General features: G+C 45.5%; 2 protein-coding genes across 3 annotated transcripts in view; one reads left to right on the top strand and one right to left on the bottom strand.

The window, feature by feature from the left end:
- The first annotated feature begins 1,998 nt into the window (after positions 1 to 1,998).
- On the top strand, positions 1,999 to 5,537 carry LOC307246770 (uncharacterized protein). 2 transcript variants are annotated; one of them, XM_080022784.1, is made up of 9 exons: positions 1,999 to 2,404; positions 2,680 to 2,870; positions 3,166 to 3,308; positions 4,219 to 4,289; positions 4,405 to 4,578; positions 4,683 to 4,744; positions 4,840 to 4,896; positions 5,291 to 5,416; positions 5,489 to 5,537. In XM_080022784.1, exons 1-9 carry the CDS (start codon positions 2,272 to 2,274, stop codon positions 5,528 to 5,530), a joined length of 999 nt encoding a protein of 332 aa, XP_079878910.1. In that variant the 5' UTR covers positions 1,999 to 2,271; the 3' UTR covers positions 5,531 to 5,537. The 2 variants fall into 2 exon arrangements, 1 of the variants encoding a protein (XP_079878910.1); XR_013844714.1 differs by lacking the exon at positions 5,489 to 5,537 and having other exon boundaries at positions 4,840 to 5,200; positions 5,291 to 5,395.
- A 7,299-nt stretch (positions 5,538 to 12,836) lies between these two features.
- The window catches only part of atp2b1a (ATPase plasma membrane Ca2+ transporting 1a), a 33,306-nt gene continuing 25,090 nt past the window's right edge, over positions 12,837 to 21,052 (bottom strand). Inside the window, exons 17-22 of the mRNA XM_080022440.1 lie at positions 19,795 to 20,008; positions 18,175 to 18,386; positions 17,630 to 17,737; positions 16,774 to 16,962; positions 16,115 to 16,204; positions 12,837 to 13,374 (exon numbers count right to left, since the gene is read on the bottom strand). Coding sequence (XP_079878566.1) covers positions 12,961 to 13,374; positions 16,115 to 16,204; positions 16,774 to 16,962; positions 17,630 to 17,737; positions 18,175 to 18,386; positions 19,795 to 20,008 — 1,227 coding nt within the window. The 3' untranslated portion in view covers positions 12,837 to 12,960. The remainder of the gene's footprint in view (positions 13,375 to 16,114; positions 16,205 to 16,773; positions 16,963 to 17,629; positions 17,738 to 18,174; positions 18,387 to 19,794; positions 20,009 to 21,052) is intronic.

Here is a 21,052-nt window from a genome sequence, read left to right on the forward strand (position 1 = left end):
GGGGTGGGGGGTTGCCAGGTTTGAGAGGCGGAAGTCCGCCGAGCCGCGCAGAGACGCGCTGCCATCCGGTGGCGTGAGGGCGGAATTACACCCCAGTGGCGGCTGAAGTACTCAAGAGATTTTACTTCATTAAAGTACAAATACCACAAACGCACTTTATGCAGTAAAAGTGAAGGTATTTGTCATTGTCAGTGCCCTGATATAACTGAGGCTACAATACTGTATTTTTCCCAGTGCTTATGCCTTCTCGATCATGAACAATTTTGAAAAAAATGGCATCGATGGAAGCTCGGTCATTTAAAAACATAAATCCAGATTTTGATAAAATAATAATAATAATAATAATAATAATAATAATAATAATGATAATGTGACTGTTAGAAAGGGTCAAGATATTTGCTTTGAAATAAAATTCTAAAATCCTCTGGGACTGAAAGCTTTCTAAAACGGAGGTTCCCAAACTATTTCACGGTAATCTGTCACATTTTACAGATTACCCGTAGCCGTGTTGTTGCGAAGCAGAGGGTTTTTTTTTCTCTCATAACCAACTACTGATATAAAACCTTTGTTATTTCATCACTGAAGAAGAAAAAAAAAAATAATCACGTATGTAAATCAGTATACTGCAGGTTTATCCATCGAGGGCGCATCATAAATATTCAAATGGTTACACAGTATTTTGGTACAATAATAATACTGCAGGTTTTGCTGACTTATGGTGATATTTACTTGACTCCTACAACAATATCGAATCCCAAATATGAGCCAGTACAGTTTACATGGACACGAGGCAGCACATGTTGTGGCGCTTTGTGAACAGGCCTCTGTGAATATGTTTCAAATTCTCTAAACAAGGCACCAAACCTTTTCAGGGCTTTTACTCGGAGCTGAGATACTGAGCCACATTGATGCGAAAAGCTCAAAAATGTGGTTTTTACAGCTACGACCCAGATGTACATTTATTTAGCTGCACAGACAACAACAACAACAAAAAAAAAAAACCCGGCCCCGGCCTCTTGGGTGGTGGAACGAGCAGGTGTCGCGCCGAACTCTGCCCCGCGATGCCAACGACGACATCCGCTGACGAAAGCGCCTCGGCGCAGACAAAATGGCGGACCTCCGCAAGCGGCACCTCCGCGGGTTGACAGGAAACCACGTGACCGCAGAAGGTGGTCTTCTTTATGTCGCCCCCCCCCCCCCCCGTGAAGCAGCGCACAAATAACAAATAAAAAAAAAACAATACATCCATCACAAATCGACTTTAAAAGTCAGTTGACGCTCTTAAAGGCTTTATACGATATTTAAAAAGTGAGAAGTTTTCAATTAGCACCCGAGTTAAAAAAAAAAAAAAAAAACGTGGCAATATAAAGTTTTGTGCAATGTTTAAATCAAACGCACAGTATTGGTGAAACGATGTATTATAGACAAACATGGCGAAAGGAGAGAGGGGCGCTGCTGTTGTCTGCTGCGGGTCAGGTGGAACGAGGACACCGGAGAAAAGGTTCGGGGGCGGGGAGCGTGGGGACCCGCGGGGGGCGACGAGCGCCTACGTGTCGGTGTGTAATCTCACTCCCGAATGGGAGGAGGAAGCTGGCGACGTCGAAAGAGACGTTGTGATACGGACCCTCTGCTGATCAGAAAGGTTCTCTTGACAGTGTTAACATCCCCCCACAACCCTACGCGCGGAGGTGGTCTCCCACGTACGACTGTTCCCAAACGAACTCAATTCATTCGAATATTTAATTATGAATAAATTAACTCAATTGAATGATGATAATAATAATGGCAAAGCCTTTGAGAGAGTCCGTTGACTTTGAAGTGTATTTCTAATAAGTCTTTGTATTATTATTATTATTATTATTATTATTATTATTATTTTTATTTTTTAATAACGTTTGTGTTTTCCGGTCGGGAACAACCCTCCGCTGCTTTAGGGCACGTCATTTCCTGTCAACCCGCGGACGGCCGCCATTTTGTCTGCATCTCGGTGCGCTTGGCCAGATCTGCTCGGGGGTCCTGCGTTCGCGGATGGCGTCGCACACGACGATTGGCTGTGCGTCGGCAAGTGACCGGATGCCGTGGCGGGCACCGGATCTGCTCGGGTTGCCCGGTCCGCGCTTGTCCGGTAACGTCAGCCTACGTTAACCGGCTAACTGTTGGCGAACTAATCTAACTTTGAGGGGTTGTTGTCCTTTACCAATCCAAATGCTCAACGGTTTGAAATCAGCGTGACGAGCGCTTCCCGCAAGAGGGCCATTTGTCAAGAAAAGGATGGAGAACTTCTACACCGAATTAAAGAACTACATGGTGAACGGTGTGTACCACAGCCTCACCACCACCTCCGCAAATCCCGAGAGCAGGAAGGCGGCCATTCGCAAGGCGTCCAAGAAGTACCTGGTGAAAGGTAAGCCACGGTGGGAATGACGCCTTCGTTCAGATTGAGATGCCGGGAGCGTTGGAAGCTGTCTGTTTATTATGGGCTGTTGTGTCTCACCCCACCTCCCCCCCCCCCCTTCCAAGTACCACCCCTGATATGAGCTGTCCTGTCTGACCCATGCTTGCAACTTGTCGAGATCACTTGGGTTTCCAGGAACTGCGGTTCGGGTCCCAATTCCACCTCCCCGGTGGTTGTACATACACGCTTCCGACGGTGTCTTGTTCTCCTCCCCGCTGCGCCAGGCGACGACTTGTATTACAAGTTCCAGGACAAACGTCGCCTGGTGGTGTGCAGCAAGGATCGGGCGCGCGATGTGCTGAAGGAGTGCCACGACCACCTTGGCGACGGGGTTCATCCGGGGAGACGGCGAACGGTGGAGAGGGTATTGGCGTCCTACCACTGGTCGACCTTGCGGGAGGACGTCAACAAATGGGTGAGAGTTTTCCGCCGAGTGAGTTACTAGTGCATCTGACAGAAATGTAGCATCTGATTTTAAGTTCTACATAAACTGTGATGCATTCCATTAAAAATGTCGCATGCTATTATTCTGCAGAGCTATTTTGATAGGTAAAACTAAAGTCTCCTGTAACCCAGCTTTACATTGCACCACATATACAGTATACTTCTCAAGAAACGGACCAGTGTTTTTATTTTTGACTTCGTCATACTCTACAATACTCTTAATACCAGTGCGTCTTCGATGGAATTTTATTTCGCTGTTTTTAAAGGTCGACGAGTGTCCCCGATGTCAGCGGAATGAAACAGTCAAGACTGCGGCACCCGTCCTTCATCCCATCCATGTCAGCGAGGCATGGAGTGTCCTCGGGGTAGATCTAATTGGTCCACTTCCCACCACTGCAAAGGACAAAAGGTAGCATTTTGTTGGGCTGAAGTATGTAAACCCTCTTCGAAGGCGGTAGATGCAAACGTTTTGGATGAATGGGGGGAAAAGTCACAGGGTCGCTACTTATATTTACAACAATCTGCATTTTATGTTACAGATTCATTCTGACAGCCACGGAGCTTTTCATTAAGTGGGTTGTGGCAAAATCCCTCTACACTAAAACAGCCACTGAGGCATCCAGGATAATAGTCTACATTCTACTTGCGTTTGGTAGAGAGGATTATTACTGACCAAGATGTGAATTTGTAAACAAGGTACAGTTATGTATATAAAAAACACAGTATGTGTTACATAGAATATTTGTAATTGAATCATATCTTTCAAGGTAATTTGCAGAGACGAATACATCTGCAGGTCAACCGTGGTGTTTTTGAGGCGAAGTAAGTTCAACATACCCAGGATATATTTTGTTAGCGGGCTTCTTTAAGCCTAACAACTGCAATCACGCGTAAGCCGTGTCATGACGGTGTTATCAACTCGTTAAGTCAACCCAGGTTTTCCCCAATCTAGCTATGAGTGCATTCATGTAAAAGGGGCGGTGTTGGCACCATATGACCAATCGCAAACATGGACAAGACTACCAGAGCCTCATATTTAACGCAAGATGAGCAAACTCTAATATTAAACAAATATGAAGTATCAAGAAATATAATCCAGACTAAAAGCAACACAGCTGCTGCTGCCAAAGGCAGGAAAGGAAGCTGGAAAAAAACTGCAGAGTGTGAATGCAAAAGTCAATAGGCTTATCAATATCACTTCCCCATCATTAAGGCACGAGTAGATCTGACTGTAATAACAATTGTGTATTCTATTAAATGAATGTGTTGCTCAATATATTCTTGTGGCGTGTAAGACAATTTTAGCCTTATTCTTTCAGCTGCAACCCCGGCAGTGTTAAACGGTCTTGGGAGCAAATAAAGAACAAACATAAAAATGTAAATAAAACCGGTAAGTAGGCTTAAATGCAAATCCTATAAAGGTCAACAAGTAGGCTTTAGTGCTTTAAACCAGTCTCTGTTTTATGATTATATCGGTATACAAATGGCTTTGAAATTGCTTGCAGCCAACAGGAAAAAACATGAAGCAAGGAAGACCGGAGCGGGCCCTCCTCCACAGGACCACACTCCTACTGAGGAGCTGGCCCTCTCCAATAATCAGGGTCACCCCTTGATGGAAAGGGGTCTATCATCAGACCCTGATGGAACTGGCAGCTCCCAACAAGGAACATTTGTACATCGTACGTTTCAATGAGTCAATGTTAAAATACCGGGTTGCTAATTAAACAATTATATAATAATTATTGTGGGAGTAATAAGTAAAATGCATTTACTTTCTCTACAGTAGGTGGGGAGACATTGCTGTTGCTGCCACCACCCACTTACATACCACTGTCCCATACAGAGGTAACAGTGAAGGCAACCTGTCATATACACTGGCATGTCATCTGTGGTTGCTGATCATGGATTAAATGGACCATTTACATTTCTTATTTTCTCAGGTGGAAGCCCTAGATGACCAGGAGACAGTGTCTATATGCTCAGAGAGAGCTTTGGTGGTACACTTTAGTCCATTGTTAACAAATTTTATCCAGCTTTCAATTTGCCCATCTTAACACAGATACTGAGAGGTTGGACACTTGGCTGTAATTTATTTCTCTTCAATGACTTGCTAATGGCGGTGGTCTGCACGATGGACAAATAACTGCTTCAAGTGTTCTCATCCAAAAATGAATCGATTGCTTCCATTGCTATGATGTAATTTGTGGGAAGAGGGAACTCTTCCTTCCCCTCAGCCTATGGCCTCCACTTCTAGGCCAAGAGGATCACAAGTGGTAAAGAATTAACCTTCATTTAAACAGGGTAGTCAAAGTGACATTTGCATCTGCCTTCAAATGAGCCTTGCAAAGGGACAATGCTTGAATATTGAAGCAACTGTATAATTTGTTTCAGGTTGGAGACCAGTCAGACAACGTGAGGTCGCTATACAAGAGGACATTAGAACTCGAGATTGAGTACAAAACAATTCTCATCAAAAAAGTGATGCTCGAGGTGGACAAACTAGAGTACGAAAAGAAGGTATTTCAGTAACTAAATTTATTTTCATGCATGCGTAACAATTCAACTAAAATGTATTTTCTTTGTTCCTAGGAACGGGAGAACAAAAAATTATTCAAAAATAAAGACTTGTAAATGGGGAAAAAAAGGGGCCTGTTGTTTTTTAAAAATTATTATTATTATTATTTTTTTTTTTAGACAAAACATTGCTGTGTGATAGCCTCTCTCACAGCCCTGCCAATAGGGTCCCTCTGCTGAGAATCTATCTTTCACATAGATATGTCCAGAAAGCCAGGGGCTTCTGTCAGTCTCTGAAAACTCTTGCCTTCCTAATAGACCCTCTCACTATTTGTGCACCGAGGTCCATGGGATCTTCTAGGAAACCCAAACGTAACCTGCTCCACCTGCCGGTCAGGTGTGCAGCATAAGTTACCATGGGGATGCACCGCGGTCAAAAGTGAACCACAGTCCAGACACTGAAAACCGAGGGTTCAATCTGAACTTACCTCGCTAGCCCCAAATCCTGCTTCGCAGTCCAGGCCTCAGGTGTCATCAAGGTTGCACAGAGTGACGGGTGTGACAACTCTTATCGTGACTACTGATGAGGTGAACGCTTGTAAGCCAGGGCTGCAGAAATCACAGATCTTCATGCAAAGCTGACGGTAAAACGGCAAGATATACACGCATCTTAATTACTCCTGAAAATATAGGAATGTTTTGTAAGGACAATTAAATTATATGCATTTGGCATGAGACACCAAAAGAAGGAATGTGAAACCATTCCACATTGAGGTTGGTCATGAGGTCCTGAAAGCGAAGAGACAGTTGGTATGAGATCTGAACGCTGGAGACAACTGAGGTTTCCTCTGTCAAGACAGGGCCAACTATTGATTTGTCACAGTTTTGCAGCATTTTTGCCTGACTGATTTCCAACTGTGGGTCGTGCATGGAATTTGTTATATATTTTTTCTAATAAGCCATGTCCCGGACTGCAACAGTACATTTATGCCCAGTACAGAATTAAATATTCTTACACACATATTTAAAGATAGCGTGATGAAGGACTGAAAGACTTGAAAACAGTTTAAAAAAAACAATTTATAATGAAGATTTCTTTGTTTCCCTGGCACGAAGAGGGGACTAAATAACAACAAAAACAATGATAAAACAAAAAAACATCAGGATTGGTGTCGGCTCTCGGCCAAATTGTTATGTCAAACGTCGGTATCATATCGGCCCAGAATTTCACAATCGGTGCATCCCTAATCACATTATGACCAAAATCATGTATACTGACAAAGTGCGGCGGAAAACAATAGCAAGGGTCCTAAACCGTCTGGATTGATGGTTGATAAGGAAATTAGAATCACTGAGAATTAAGTCTGGAGTCCCTCTGGTTTTTGAATAATATCCATGGAACAATTAAGCACGCAGCATGCACAGAAGTTATCAACCGTTGTACAATTATACAAAAGGACGATCCAAAGGCAACGCACGAATGCCCTGTACAAGAAACGACGCCCGGTGTTACCGGTGACGCCTGATCGCATCACCAGCGACTCATGATGGAGCGGTCGGCACATTCCAAAGATCGAAACGAGCCGAATGAAGTCAAACCAGCTGCAGGGGAAACGATCACAAAGATATCCGCGAGCCGGGGTGTTGTGTTCTGGAACATCACGGTGAATCATCCCGGTGCTATTTCTGGGTCCTTACCTAGTGGGAACGGGGACGCTTTCACACTCTGAACTTCCCTCCCGCGCACCTCTCGTGTGTATTTTCAAGTGCGTTCTTTCCAAAACTTCCCGGTTCCAACGTCTTTGTTGGATGCGCCACGATAGTGCATTCTCGAATGATCGCCTCAAACTCGGAAGGGAATGAATGATGGCGAGGAGAGTTTTGTGTCGGCAGCAACACACGCCTACAAATTGCCCTGTAGGACAAAAACTATTCAATGGCAACACCCCATTACCTGGAAAGGATCTTTTTCGGATACATTACGTAATGGTTGAGGGTCAGTACGTTATGTCGCATCCACGCTGGACGTTCGCATCCCCGCCCCCCCGTGTGATCACTTTCAACCTGTCCTCCACTCTCTGCCTCCGAAGAAAGGAACGTTCTCCACCTGTTCTGCCTCTCGATGGCCGCCCGTTCCGTGCTGCGGCGCAGCCGGCGGGCAAGGGTCGGTTTTTCCTCAATCCACAACATTCCTGCCATGTTTTGTGGAGAATGACCTCTGAGAACTGACGGAAGAAAGGATCAGGGTGAAACTATGAAATGTTTTTTCGAAGTCAGCTTAGGGGAAAAAAAAATAGACCTACTGTCAATTGAGATTATGATCAAAAGAATACTTACCATCGTACAAATATACTCCCTGCTGTTGTGCAGTCTTACACCACCTACAGACGACACTGAACATGGAGTCTTTTAGTCCCCAAAAACAGGGGAAATCTTTATTTCACACTATTTTTGAATTTACAGAAGTGCCGAAATGATCAAAAGAAAAAAAAAAACAATCTTTCCCCCAAAACGGGTACAGGCGCACTCAAAAATGTAGTATTAAAGCTTGCTTACCGATGACATCAATTGTTTTTTCGGGGGCACAGTCAGACTGGCCGGTCCGACTATGAAGTACCGGTGGGGCGGTCGCCCTGTGGGCGGCCCGAGCGGCCCCTTCTGCAAAAACAAGAGCGAGGGCGGTCGGAGAGATCTGCGTCGCCGCTCCACGTCGATTATGCACCAGCCCTCATAATCAAGGGAACCGAAGACGCGCATCTCTCTCACCATCCATTATGCTTACAAGTGGGTAATAAGTAACATTATACAAGTCACAACGTTTTACTTGTTGGCAGAGGTGAATTGTACGCAGCCGTTGTTATAAACTGTACACGCATGTCACATGTCAATCTCTGCACATCTCATGGGCTGTTATCATTGTCACATCAATTTTGCCTTAACTGAGAGCACCCCCCCCCCCCCCACACACACACACACACTCCCACTTGCTCTCAAATTGTTATCTTAAAAAACATTATAATCTACCTCGCCACATGCACATTTTCACATACAAAGCAATAACAACAATATAATAATAATAAACTTTGCAAACTTAATCAGCTTAAAGTGTGCCGCAGGTTTTGCCATCACATCTGCTCCCATCTGGTCCGCTGGCACAACCTTGAGCGCATTTTCGTCACTTCACTGGCAGCAATGAGCAAGTCGCCTCGTCATTCTGTTTTCGGTTTCCCTCGCGTAAACACAATGATCAGCCGGGTTTTGCACAAAGCTGTTTTCGCCCGGATACTCGTGCAGCATCTTGTTCAAATTTCTGCCTGATTGTTTTAGCCCATATAGTGACTTTTCTAGCTTGTACACCAACTTTCCATTTGTGCTGTATTTCTCCTCATAATCCTCTGGTTGTTCCACATAAATCTCGCAATCAATTGGTGCATGTCGGTGGGCAGTTCTGACATTCCATCTGATGTAAAATCAAGTTCTCCTGTGCTGCTTTTTGCATCAACACCCTGATACTCGTCAGGTTAGCAGGAGGAGAAAATGTCTCCTCATAGTCTTCATCCACCTTTTGACTGTGTACTTTGGCTTCATATGCCCTTTATTTGTCAGATCATCAGCGTTGTTCAAAAATTGCACATACCCATCAACCCCCCACTGCTTTCTTGCCCTCAGGCAAGTTGGTTAGGTCGGAAAGGCTGCGGGTGGTGCGCGGGTTGACCAGGCAAGCCTCAACAGATGCCGGGTCCCGACAGAATCCTAACCAGGTGCGGGTCTACTGTCCGGAGAGAAACAAGGGCCTCTCGCCCAAGCTGTCGAGCCAGTAGGTTGGGCTGGAACAGCTGTCGGACGTGGTGTACAGGGTGTGGCTGGTCAAGCCGAACCGGGTGGTGGCCCCCCACCGTGACTAGCTCGCTCCCTACTGGCCCCCGGCTCCAACCGAGGAGGTATCAGGAGTTGAGGACCAGCTCCGAGCAACCGCTCTATTCACTCTGTTGCATAGGAGAGCGCCAACAGCACATAAAAAAATGTGACTGTGATTATTTATTGAACTATATTTACTCATTTATATATTTATATTTACATGTATTTATATTATTTCAGGATTGATTTCATAGACATAATGTATTTATGTATTAATAATGACTCAAATGGCGTCGTCGGCCCCGCTCCTCCTCCTTTGGTAAATTAGAAGTTGCAGGTTTGCCCTAAAAGCACGAGAGGGTACAACAGGATAAACAAATACACAAACAGTGGAACAAATAAGTTGTTCATATGGTGCCTCCTAGTTGTCGATTAAATTTAGTAATAATTGGTTCATTGACAAGTAAATGAAAAATTAAACGACCTCAAACAAATATATATTTTAATTGATGTCTCTTTAATAAACTTATCAACCCATGAACTAAAATTAAAATCGGGTAGTTGCTTTAAATGTGTGTCCCATACTTCCCATTATCTAACTTCATATTCAAATGGGGGGGGGGGGGGGGGGGGGTGTTTCCATCACACGGTTTTGTTCCATACCTCATCCCCAGCACCATTTGTATTTATTTTTATTTATAGATAATAATCCTGTAATACGCATGCAAAATAGGTCTCCCCAACCAGCAGACAACAAATGAAACCAGCGGACAACAAATTCAAAAGTAGCCCCATTCCGTTGGAAAACTGCGGACCTGGCAACACTGCGAGAAACGAAGCTTGGACTTGATGTCACAAAGGGGCCGCTCCTCAAACAATTCAAATCGCCTCAACGTTCTTTTACTTTAAATTTTTTTTTACTAATTTCTGCTCCAAAAGTCAATTGATTTTGATCAAACTTGAACGACAAGATGTCTGAAGCGTCCCGGTTCTAACGAGATCTGACCATGTCTGTGCGTACTGCGGTTGTCATGTTTCAGATACTTTTAGTCCGAAAGAAAATATAAAAAAAAAATAAGCCTGAGCAATAGCCCTGGGCTGGACCCCTAATTATTATAATACTATAATAATGTACTATACAATAATACTACTACTCACATTTTTAAGCAAAAATACATTCCAGCCACTATTTGATAAATAAAAAGCATGTCCCTGCATTTAGGCTAAATACATTTTTTATTTTTAAAAACCATACACATTACTTGACAAGTTTCAAATGTAAATCCAATCACAATAGCCATTTAAATTGCTCAAGATAAACAGACATGAAGTACTTTATTTCCAAATGTTAAAAGATAAAAAAAAAATCCATAAAACAGATGTATAAACATTCATTCCCATTACAGGAAGAAGCTACAGAACAAACTCCTTTTTATGGATTCCACTTTTCTGTCCCCATTCCTCAGTTTGTATGCAATCTCAAGCTGCTTTTTTTCCCATCTGTAAAAACACAAGAAAAAAACAAACAAAAAAAAAAAAAAACTATTTCCAGAAAAGTATTATTGTGATTGAACCTTTCCACGTCCCTTACACCCCTGTAACGATGGGCGGAGCAGACGGGGAGCAGTAAGAATCTGCACCCGCCCGCAGCATCCCCAACGGCGGACAAGGAACTTCCCCCCGATCATGTTATAATGCTTTAATATTTTGACCACAAACTCATAGAAGCCTGTTTCTCTTTCAAAACATTTGAACCCTGAGTAGAAATATTCCTATCAGAATCCAATTTAAACCCCGCCCTCCCCAAGTCATGTGATCTGCGCCGAGCCCTTTAATCGGCTTCAATCGGAGGAAAGGTATCGGTTGTGTTGTAGTAAAAATACAAAGGTACAATTTTTTTTGTATCATCTGTATCAAAAATGTTTTCCCCCGAGGGACGCTAAGAAATAAAGTACCCTGTGCAGATACCAGTGTACGCCGAGCATTTCTTTTTGGAAAAAAAAAAAGTAAATTAAATAAAATGTTTTGTGTCCAAATCCTTTTTTTTTTTTTTTTTTTTTGCTTTTTTTAGGTTTCCAGTACGTCAGGTGTCAAAAATATTTTACAAACAAATTAGATGCAGCAACATTTGATGGCGGAAAGGATTTGTGTGGACAAAGATGAAGAGAGATACAAACTTTTTTTTCTAGGTTTCTTTGGGGGATTTTTTAAATGTTTGAAACTAGAAACCGGAGGCGGCGGGCAGGGGGGGGCGAGGGGGGGGTCACGTTTGTTAAAAAAAAAAAAAAAAAAAAAAAAAAAAACAGAACAAAAACAAAAAATTCTAATTCTTAAAAGTTTGAATGAAATATGAAAATAATCCACTTGCTTTGACCAAGACAACATTTCGCTACCTACAGACGAAGTTTTAAGTTAAAAGGTTCCGTCTTAATTAATATTCCTTTTTTTTTTGTTATTAATTCCTTTTCTATGCCTGAGTAAACAAATGTGAGTATTGTACATTGGCAGAGATTTGACAGGGAAGGCTGAGGAGGAAAAAAAAAAAAAATACAAATAAAAAGTAAAATGCTATGTGATGACCAGAAGTGTTGACTAGTGAACCTAACGTGTTAAAACAGAATGGAACCAGTGCTCGTGAACCCAATGAACGGATGAATTAATAAATTAACGAATGAATGAATGGATGCATGAATGAATGGACAAATGAGAATTCACAAACTGAACTGAGTTTCTTGTGAACATTAAGAAAACGTTGAGGAAATGTAGAACCTTAATATAGATTTGTGAATGGACAGAGGCCGGGGTGTGTTCTGTCCCCCCCCCCCCCCCCCCAAAAAAATGGACCTCTTCACTATACAAGCCTTAGTGTTTATCTGTTTGGCTAGGTTTTATATTTATCTACAAATATATAACAAATAAAACGTGCAGGCAAAAATAGTTAGGTTTCAATAGAAACACCCTTTTTTTTCCTGAAAATACAGCAGTATCTGAAAGTGTCTCATCCAAATTAGCATTTCTTTCTTTTTTACCGTCCCCTGTTTTCTGCATCACGCGTCAGGAAGCTCTTTGCCTACAAACAGAAAAAAAGTATCTACAAACTTTGTAAACAGACCTGTGTTATCCAAAAAAAACAAAAAAAAACAAACATAAATAATTCCAAATATTAACAGCCGATGGAGCAGAAATAAGCCTTGAATGAGCGAGGGCCAGAGAGATAAATATACATCATTCAGATAAAAAGAGAAAGCTAAAGGGTCTTTGAAATTCTCAGAGCCAATCTTCAAGCCAGAAGGAGCAATTCGATCCTCGATTAAAACAACAACAGTAATAATAATTAAAAACAGGTCACTTTCAATCCGAGTTTGTAATCGCCCCCTCGGGTTCGCCGAGGAACGCAGGGTTTACCATGGGGGGGAGGAGAGGTTAGGAATAAATGAAAATAAAGAGACAAATGCATCCACACCAAACCCTACATTCTCATGAATGTTTTGCTGTTGTCCAAGTCCGGTCCGAGACCCCCCCCCCCGCCCCCCCTCCCCACCCCAAACCCCCCGTTTTTCCCGACCCTGCCTCTCTCGAGCTCCTCCGTCGGGTGGTGGTGGTGGAGGCGAGGAGAGTGAGGCGGCAGGGCGGGGTTTAGAAAAGTGTTGGTATGTGCTGGGGTGGGGGCGGTGGGCGGGGCGGTCAGATCAGAGGGAGGTCTCCAGGCTGTGCAGCGGGCTGCTGGGGGTGGAGGGGCTTCCCGGCTTGTTGCCGTCGGGGAGGTGGAGGTGGTTGCCGCTCTCCACGGCGTTATTGTTCTGGTTGGGGGAGGGAGATGGGGAGGGCGACGCCGGCGCGGGGCTGGGGGTCGGGGACGGGGTGGGCGTGGCGGTGGCGGGCGAGGGCGGCGCGGGCGAGGCGTTGCGGGGGCTGGCCGAGTTGCGCTTGGTGGGGGCGTCGTCCTCGGCATCCGTGTCGTCGATGAGCGGGATGTGCGGCTCCGAGTCCTCTATCCTGAACTCCGGGTGAGTCATGAAGTTGTGGATGGACGAGCGCGACTCGGGCTTCTCCATCCCCTCATAGAGGGAGATGGAGCTGCGGAATGCATTCACCACACGGATCTAGGGGGAGTGAGGGGAGGGTGGGGGGGGGGGGAGGAGAGAGAGAGGGGAGTGGGGTGAGGTTGGGTACATAGTCAGTGTCATTTCCACCACAACAAGTTGCACATGTTTCACCCTTACGCGTCTGGTAACACCACACTGTGCCATGTGGTAACGCCACACTGGACATGTTGGGGCGCGGGGGAGGGAGGGGATGGGGGGGGGCTCTCACGGTCGTGCAGGTGTGCAGTGATGTTTAGTAGGAAACTACAAAGTCCACCCTGATGCTGGCTGTTAAACGACCGGTGTAAACGGCTGCCAGGCGGGGGATCCCGGAGGATCCAAGTCCGGCAATCGTAAAGGCACTGAGAGTTCTCCGCCACGAGGTGAACGGCGGCGTTTTTGGCATCAATCTCAAAAACCGACATTGGGACATGGGACCGTCCGTGATGAGACTGACAATTTGTACGCGTTGATTCCAATGAACGTGCCAAATGGCCTCGATGTGCGGCGATACTACCTCCTTCCTCCGTCCGCTATCTTGTTTGGAAGCCTCTCTGCGCCCCTCACGCTTCCTTCTCTCGGATACAAGCGCACGCCGGCCGGCGACTCAAACTACTCCCAGTGCCTTTAGCCGCCCACAGCGACCGGTCTCCACCGTCGGGCTGAATTCTACACTCCGTGGATGCCTCGGGGAGGTTACATTTTTTTTTGACTTTTAAACCACTGACAAAACAAATGCAGTACGTGGTTTCAGGTAAGTCAGAGGACGTTGGGGAAAAAAAAAAAAAAAAAAAAAAAAGAAAAATTAAGAGTGGAGTTAACCTGCGTCCAATTAATGAATCAAAATGCAAAATAAAGGAGGAGGGGCGGGGTCGGGGGCGGGGCTGAGGAACGACAGAGTTGATGTTCTTGGAAAGCAGGACAGATCCAGAGAGAAAGAGGACAGAGTCTGGAGACGAGAGAGGCTGCTGCCATCGGACATGCTCAGAGGACGGAAAGGAAAAGAAGGAGACAGGGTGGAAGGGGGAGACAGATCGGAGACGGAGAGGAAGCAAACAGAGCTGGATAGATCCAGAGACAGAGAGACAGACAGAGAGCGAGAGAGAGAGAGAGAGAGAGGGAGAGAGAGAGAGAGCGCGTGGGGGTGGCCACTCAGGGATTATGTTTGTGGAGAGAAAACAAAGAAGTTGCAGCAGCCAAGCGTCTACAAGCCGGTGTAACGTGTCAAAAACAGCACAAAGAGAACTCACAAACGAGGCTTTGAACCCATGCAGAGCGCTACCTTGTGTTCAAGAGCGGTAAACCTTTGAGTATAGCCCATGACACATTTCACAGAATCTAAAGAGGAATATGTTGGGAGTCAGTTGGGATTCATCATGTTTTTCGGGGGGGTCGGTGGACAAATGAGCATTTCACACAGTTATTCAAACGCTGGAATTGAACTTGCAAACAAGTTTTTCCCCCGCTCCCGAGCTGTCTTCCCCACGGGGAAGCACCTGGAAAGAAATGCAGAGTTTAGTGGGAAGGTCGCCGCTGCCCAGGGGGGGGGGGAACCTCAGGACCCAAACAGTTTCAGAAAAAGGCAACCTATCAGAGAAAGGCGGGTACACAGGATGGCACGTGTCGCTCGCTGTCACTCGGTGTCACTCCAGGAACATTCCACATTTACACTCTGAGCACGTCCCAGCGTCTGGTCTACATTTAAACCCACGGGCGGTCTAGGAAGCTCGGAACAGCTTGGCTCATTGGCTCGCCGGGGCAGAGTCGGGAGGAAGCGCTCGGCCTCGGACGTGCGGATTTACTTCAAAGCTCCCTCGCTGCGGCGACGTCCCAGGCCGAATGCGGGCATCGCCGTTTTGTTTGGGGAGCGCGGGACATTCGGAAACCCCAGCGCATCCCTGGCAAACAAAAGGCAGCCGATTGACAATTACAGGGTGCTAGAGGCAGCCGGAACGGGCGGGATTTCACGGCTCTCCCGCCGCTCGCCGAACACACCGCCGGCGAGCCCCTGGAGAGAGACAACAGCCGCAGCTGGAGAGGAAAAGGTCATTATTGCAGCGCTAATGGGGTGCAAGACATCCACTGACATTTTGCCTGGTTGCTCCCACAAATTGACTGTTTTTGGGCCGTGAACATGGGCGTATACTCAAAACATTTACCCCGCTGGGGACTAGAGTGCCGCGACACCGATGAGCGCTAGAGGTGCACAGTGCAGACAAACCTGCTGATTGTCAGTCCAATAAAGGTAGAAGCAAAGACAGTTATACACATCATCCCGCCACCCCCAGGGAACAGCTCCAACTTTGCAAGTTGTTTGTTTTTTGTTTGTCCAGAGACCAGAAGCAGAAGCGGAACAGAAGACAAGATGACACAGAGAGGAAAAAAAAACCTTGACGCTATGTAATAGCGACCCGGTTACAGATTACATAGATATACAGCAGTGTTTTCCAAGCAATATGGAAGATGTGGTACTTTTGGCGGCTTTTTTTTTTTTTTTTTTTTTGAGAGAGAGAGAAAAAAGGGGAAACATTAGGAGAAGCATGAGAGAGTACGAGTCTCAACATTAGGCAAGAAGAAGAGCGGAACGAGGAAGATATTAGAGAGAACAGTGTGTGGAGGAGGAGCAGTAGAAGTCTCATGCACAAGAGGAGAACACGCACTCACACCCCACAGTGGCAGAAGCGGAGTTGGCGGCAGCGGCAGTAGTGGTGGTAGTAGTGGAAAAGGCTACATGTGTAGGGCTAGAAACATTGGTTACATCGTGCTGCGGCTGGCTGGAGTTGGACGCCTGCCGCCTCAGAGCCCCCTGAAAGGAAGCTCCGCTCTGGAACGCACTCACTACATCCATCTGCAAAGAATCAGACAGCGTGACAGGAGAAAAGAAAAAAAGCCCAGAGGAAATATAAAAACAACAGAGAACGAGAGAGATAGAGAGAGAGAAAGAGAGAGAAAACCGAAAAAAGGCACCAATAATCATAGAAAAAAACGTCACTTAAAGAGATGTTTTCGAGCAAAGTAGTTTTAAAGAAAGAAAAAGGAACACGGGGAGGATTTAAAGGCACTGATCAGAAGGTGCTCTGACCCGCAGGTGGTTCCAAACTCACGACGAAGGCCTTTTCCAAAATATTTTTAGCAGATAGGTTCAGATTCAGTCAGAGGAGGGCCAGAGAAGACCCGCTTTAGCTCAAAAGCAACAATAGAAAAGTTTGAGAAAGGGTTTTTGTTTTTTTTGGGGGCACATGCCATTGTTTAAAGTTTGCCCAAGATTACCAGAAGTAAGAGACAGAGAAAACGTGGCTGGAGGAGCAATAGAGAGAGTTAAAGGCTTTATGGCTTTTGATTCCCTTGCTGCTGGGGGACGCTGGGGGACGCTAGTGGCGGCGGTGAGGGGGTGGGGGGGGTTCCGGGGGACGTTACCTGAGTCTGGATGCGATTGAGGCCTCGGAACCAGAGGATTTGGCCGCGGCGGAGCTCGCGCTCGGCGTGGTCGATCTCTTCCATGTCCTCCATGTCCTCCAGCTCCTCGTCGGGGATCTCCTCCTTCTGCGTGCCGTGGCCGGCGGTCTTCAGGAACTTCAGGCGGCTGGTTGGGACGGAGGCGATGACCTGGAGGACGGAGCGAGCGGGGGTTAGATGCACAGGAGTGTTTGAAGCAATTTCAAATATTTAATTTCTGTATTAAGCTGAATTTGCTGTGAAATATTTTTGTAATGCAAAGGGTATACTGGAAATATGGCAGGAATTATGTATAAAATGTCAATATATTGATATAGTTTTGTATGTTTGTGAGGGGATGGTAGCTCAGGAGGTAGAGCTGGTCGTCTAGTAATCTAAAGGTTGCTGGTTGGATCCCAGGCTCCTCCTGCTAGCATGCTGTAGTGTCCTTGTGCAAGACACTTAACCCCTAATGGCTCCTGATGGCTGCGTCCGTCGGTGTTTGAATAATTGTAAGTCGCTTTGGATAAAAGCGTCTGCTAAATGCAATGTAATGTAATGTAATGTATCATAAGCCATCTTATCAATATCGGATTGAATTGTGAGATCCTGCCCAATAGCCAGTCAATTTACAGACCAACACATTTTAGAATAACCATCAAAAATAATAGTGAATGAATCAGGGTATCACTTAATCTTCTCACCATCAGTCAAATCGATCACATTATGACAAATTGACGTGACCTAATATTGGAACAACTTCCCCTTCGGGCCACCACATGGGGGCAGTGTTTCACCAAGGGGGAGCTGCTGAAGAAGAGCAAATGTAGCGTCTTACCTGTCCCCACAGCAGCGAGCCGAAGCCCAGAAAGGTGCACCACAGCCACTGGTCGATGGTTAGGGCCACGCAGCTGAACGGCTTTCCTCCAAACTGCACAATGACGAACTAGCGAAGCGAGTAGGAGAAGAGAGCTAGCTAATGAGGGAGCGAACCATACAGATTTCAATTTGCCAAGGTCTGATAGCATGGATTCACTCACACTGCTTTGAAAATGAAATGCGGCAAAGCGCCACAACAATGTATGAGTGCACAAGGCTTGTTTTTGTAGGCTCAATGAGATGAGCCACAGTTGATAAATAACATCACGACCGGCTTGGAAGGTCACAGTGTGTTGCAAATAGACGGCAAACACAGTTGGGGCAAATTGCCTTTTCGCCTCTGAGCAGGGTAAGTGAAAGCCGCAATAACACACAACATCATTCAATTAGTCATCTGAATCCAGTTCTAATTAAAATGCTTCCTCTCTCTGCAACGACCTCGCGAACCACAGCACATTTCCTAGAATCCACTCTGATGCCGTGCTAAAAGGTGGCCGGCCCCACCTGGATGATGAAGGTGCCGAATACGATGGAGCAGAAGATGAGGTTGTTGAAGATGCCGTCGAAGACGTTCCTCTCGCCGTGGATCTTGCGGGCGTTGATCTCGTTGAAGAGCTGCATCAGGACGAAGGTGTTGAAGACGATGGTGTAGTGTTCAGAGGGAGGGGCTTGAAGGGGCGCTTTCCTCCCGTTGTCGATGTCGAACATTCTCTCACCTGTGGGGAGGCGTCACCATCTGCCTTTTAGATTGCGGCTTTCAATAAGTTCGGAAACCCTGAGGGCCACCAGCTGTTACATACATATGCAAGCTTTTGCTGAATGACTTATTAAGGTAACAATAATCTCAATTTGGTCAAATTACTGCAAAACGTGATGAAGGCAGATGAATGGAGTTCCACTTGGTTAATGATGGAAAACTAATGATCTAAATCAACCCTGACATAAGATCATGTTCTTCTGTAAAGAGGTTATCCGTAAGATACATTAACCCTATTTGATGTTTTATTTAGCTTGCACTTTATGAGAAACAGCCATTCATTCTATTTGCCTTATGCATGTGTCTCTATATGCTGTTTCCATTGTTGGGGGTGGGGTCCGCCTTTGCTAGCAAGAATGCACTAATTCTGAAATTCTGGAAAGGCAGCCATCACCTGATAAATAAATCACCAGGCTGCTGAGAAAAAATATATTTTGGATGAAATTCTGGGACTTTTTGTGTAATCTACCCAACACCGTGATCTTGTGGATTTACACTTTAAATAAATGTGATATTGCAAAACTCTGCAGTCGGCGTCATTAATGATCTCTCACTGAGTTACAAATATTTATAATACCATCATGAATCCATTCTTTTCTAATAATATTTAGAAACATTTGTAAACATCCATCAGCAGCAGTTAAACTAGTGTTTAGGCAGAATGTAATGGTTTTTTTTGTTTGTTTTGTTTTTCTTTCACGTCACCAGCATTTATTTTTCGGCCCATACGTTGTTCTGTATTCGATTAAGCAGTTTAGACTGCGCACAGGTTCACCCAGAGGCAAAAATACAGCCCAATCCCACCGCGAAAATTTACAGTGATTGGACTTGGCTTATCAGTTGGTGCCGAGTGTGATTTTCTATTTATTTATTTGTTTTGGACATGGATTTGTTTGTTTAACATGTATTAAGCATGCAATAATTATTTTCAGTTGGGTTTTTTGCAGGAGATGTTGTTCGAGTTAAATAAAGCGGCAAAATCGTGATCGCCAGCATTTTACAGTTACTGCATCCCCCCCCCCCCACCCCCAAATGACTGACGCAGATCCTTGAGCCAAACAGTCGTTGGAAGTTAAATTAGAATCGTCAGGAGTCGTCATCGCAACAGTATGTGTAGCACAGCCTTGATAATCTTATCGAGTCTCCGGCGAACACAATAGCACGCATAGCCCTGAGGTGTCACTTCCGTGGAGATCTCCCTTCTCTGATGGCTGGTATTAGACAGGGGAAACGCAGGCAGGAAGGTGGGAGGAAGTTTTTAGACGGTGCTTAAAAATAATTCTGGGGGGGGGGGGGGGGGGGGCAGTCAGCAGCAGCCCACCGCACACAAGTCACAACAAACAGGAGAGCATGTGTTTTCTCCTTACCGGCGAAAAGCAGCGTGAAGATAATGATGAGCTGGTACACTCCCTGTCCCAGGATGTTCTTCATCATGGTGCGAGAGATGAGCGGCTTGTTGCGGCCGTAGGGCTTCCTGAGCAGCAGGGCTTCTGTGGGGGGCTCGGTGGCCAGGGCCAGGGAAGCAAAGGTGTCCATGATGAGGTTTACCCACAACATCTGGACCGCTTTCAGCGGAGAGTCCTGGAGGGTAGAGGGAGCGGGAGAAAAGGGAGTTAGGAGTAACGGAAAATAATCCCAAAATAATGTGACAGGGAAAAAGGCTTAAGTCTCTGCTCTTTGAACTGTTGTGAAAAGTTGGCGCCATGTGGACAAATGCTTTTGTTGGCTACCCATTCAAAATGACGAGGCGGCTTTGATGGTGCACGGGCAGCAGAGGGTTTGACTGGCTACTGCATCTCGTGTCTAGAGCTGGCAGAAACCAACACCATACATCCATGTTCCACCCATGCGTATGGGATGTGCATGGATTCTGGACTGCGAACTCGCAGTCGATGCTCATCCACTTGACGCTTGCTACGCCATAATTATAGCCACATTTATTACACAGAGAGACACTGTAAATAGCCATTTGTTCTTGTTTGTGCAACCACAATTTTTAATTATTTCTTGGCTGGATGAGCAGTAATTTAGTAGCTGTCACAGTGACCGGGGGGAGGGATCAGATAGAGGCGGCTGATTGCTACTTCCGAAAGAGAGAGAACAGAGAAGAAAAGCGTTAAAACCAAGGGGCCTGTCTGTCTTGTATCACAGTGAGGAAGCGAACAGTTAGAGGAAGCCCTACCCAGCATGGTTAAAATCTTACATTATGGTCTCTCAGTCATATACATTAACCATGGGCAGATATGTCACTGGAAATGCCTCCAACATGTCATACCTCCAAAATAAAAGAATAACAACAGATGTCTTTATACATTTTCTCTCTCTCCATGAACATGCAATGGACCGTGACCCCAAAACAGAGGTAGTGCGGAACAAATTGTATAGTGTACTGTTACAGTCCTAATCTTTAAGGCGACGTCCAGCCATTTTCATGTCCTGCTCTCACCCTAAATTTTTCGACAAGCAGGGAAATGGTCGTGTGACGTTCAGAATTTTACATCATGCATTAGCATCACCATGGCAACCGGTGATAAGCAAAGCACATTCTCATCAACACAACGAGCTAAGTAAGGGTCGTCCCCTGTAACAAAAGTTGTGAAAGGGAGGATTTTTCCGATGCCGATT

Source organism: Zeus faber (genome assembly GCF_960531495.2).
Source record: "Zeus faber genome assembly, chromosome: 21".
In the NCBI taxonomy this organism is placed as follows: Eukaryota; Metazoa; Chordata; class Actinopteri; order Zeiformes; family Zeidae; genus Zeus; species Zeus faber.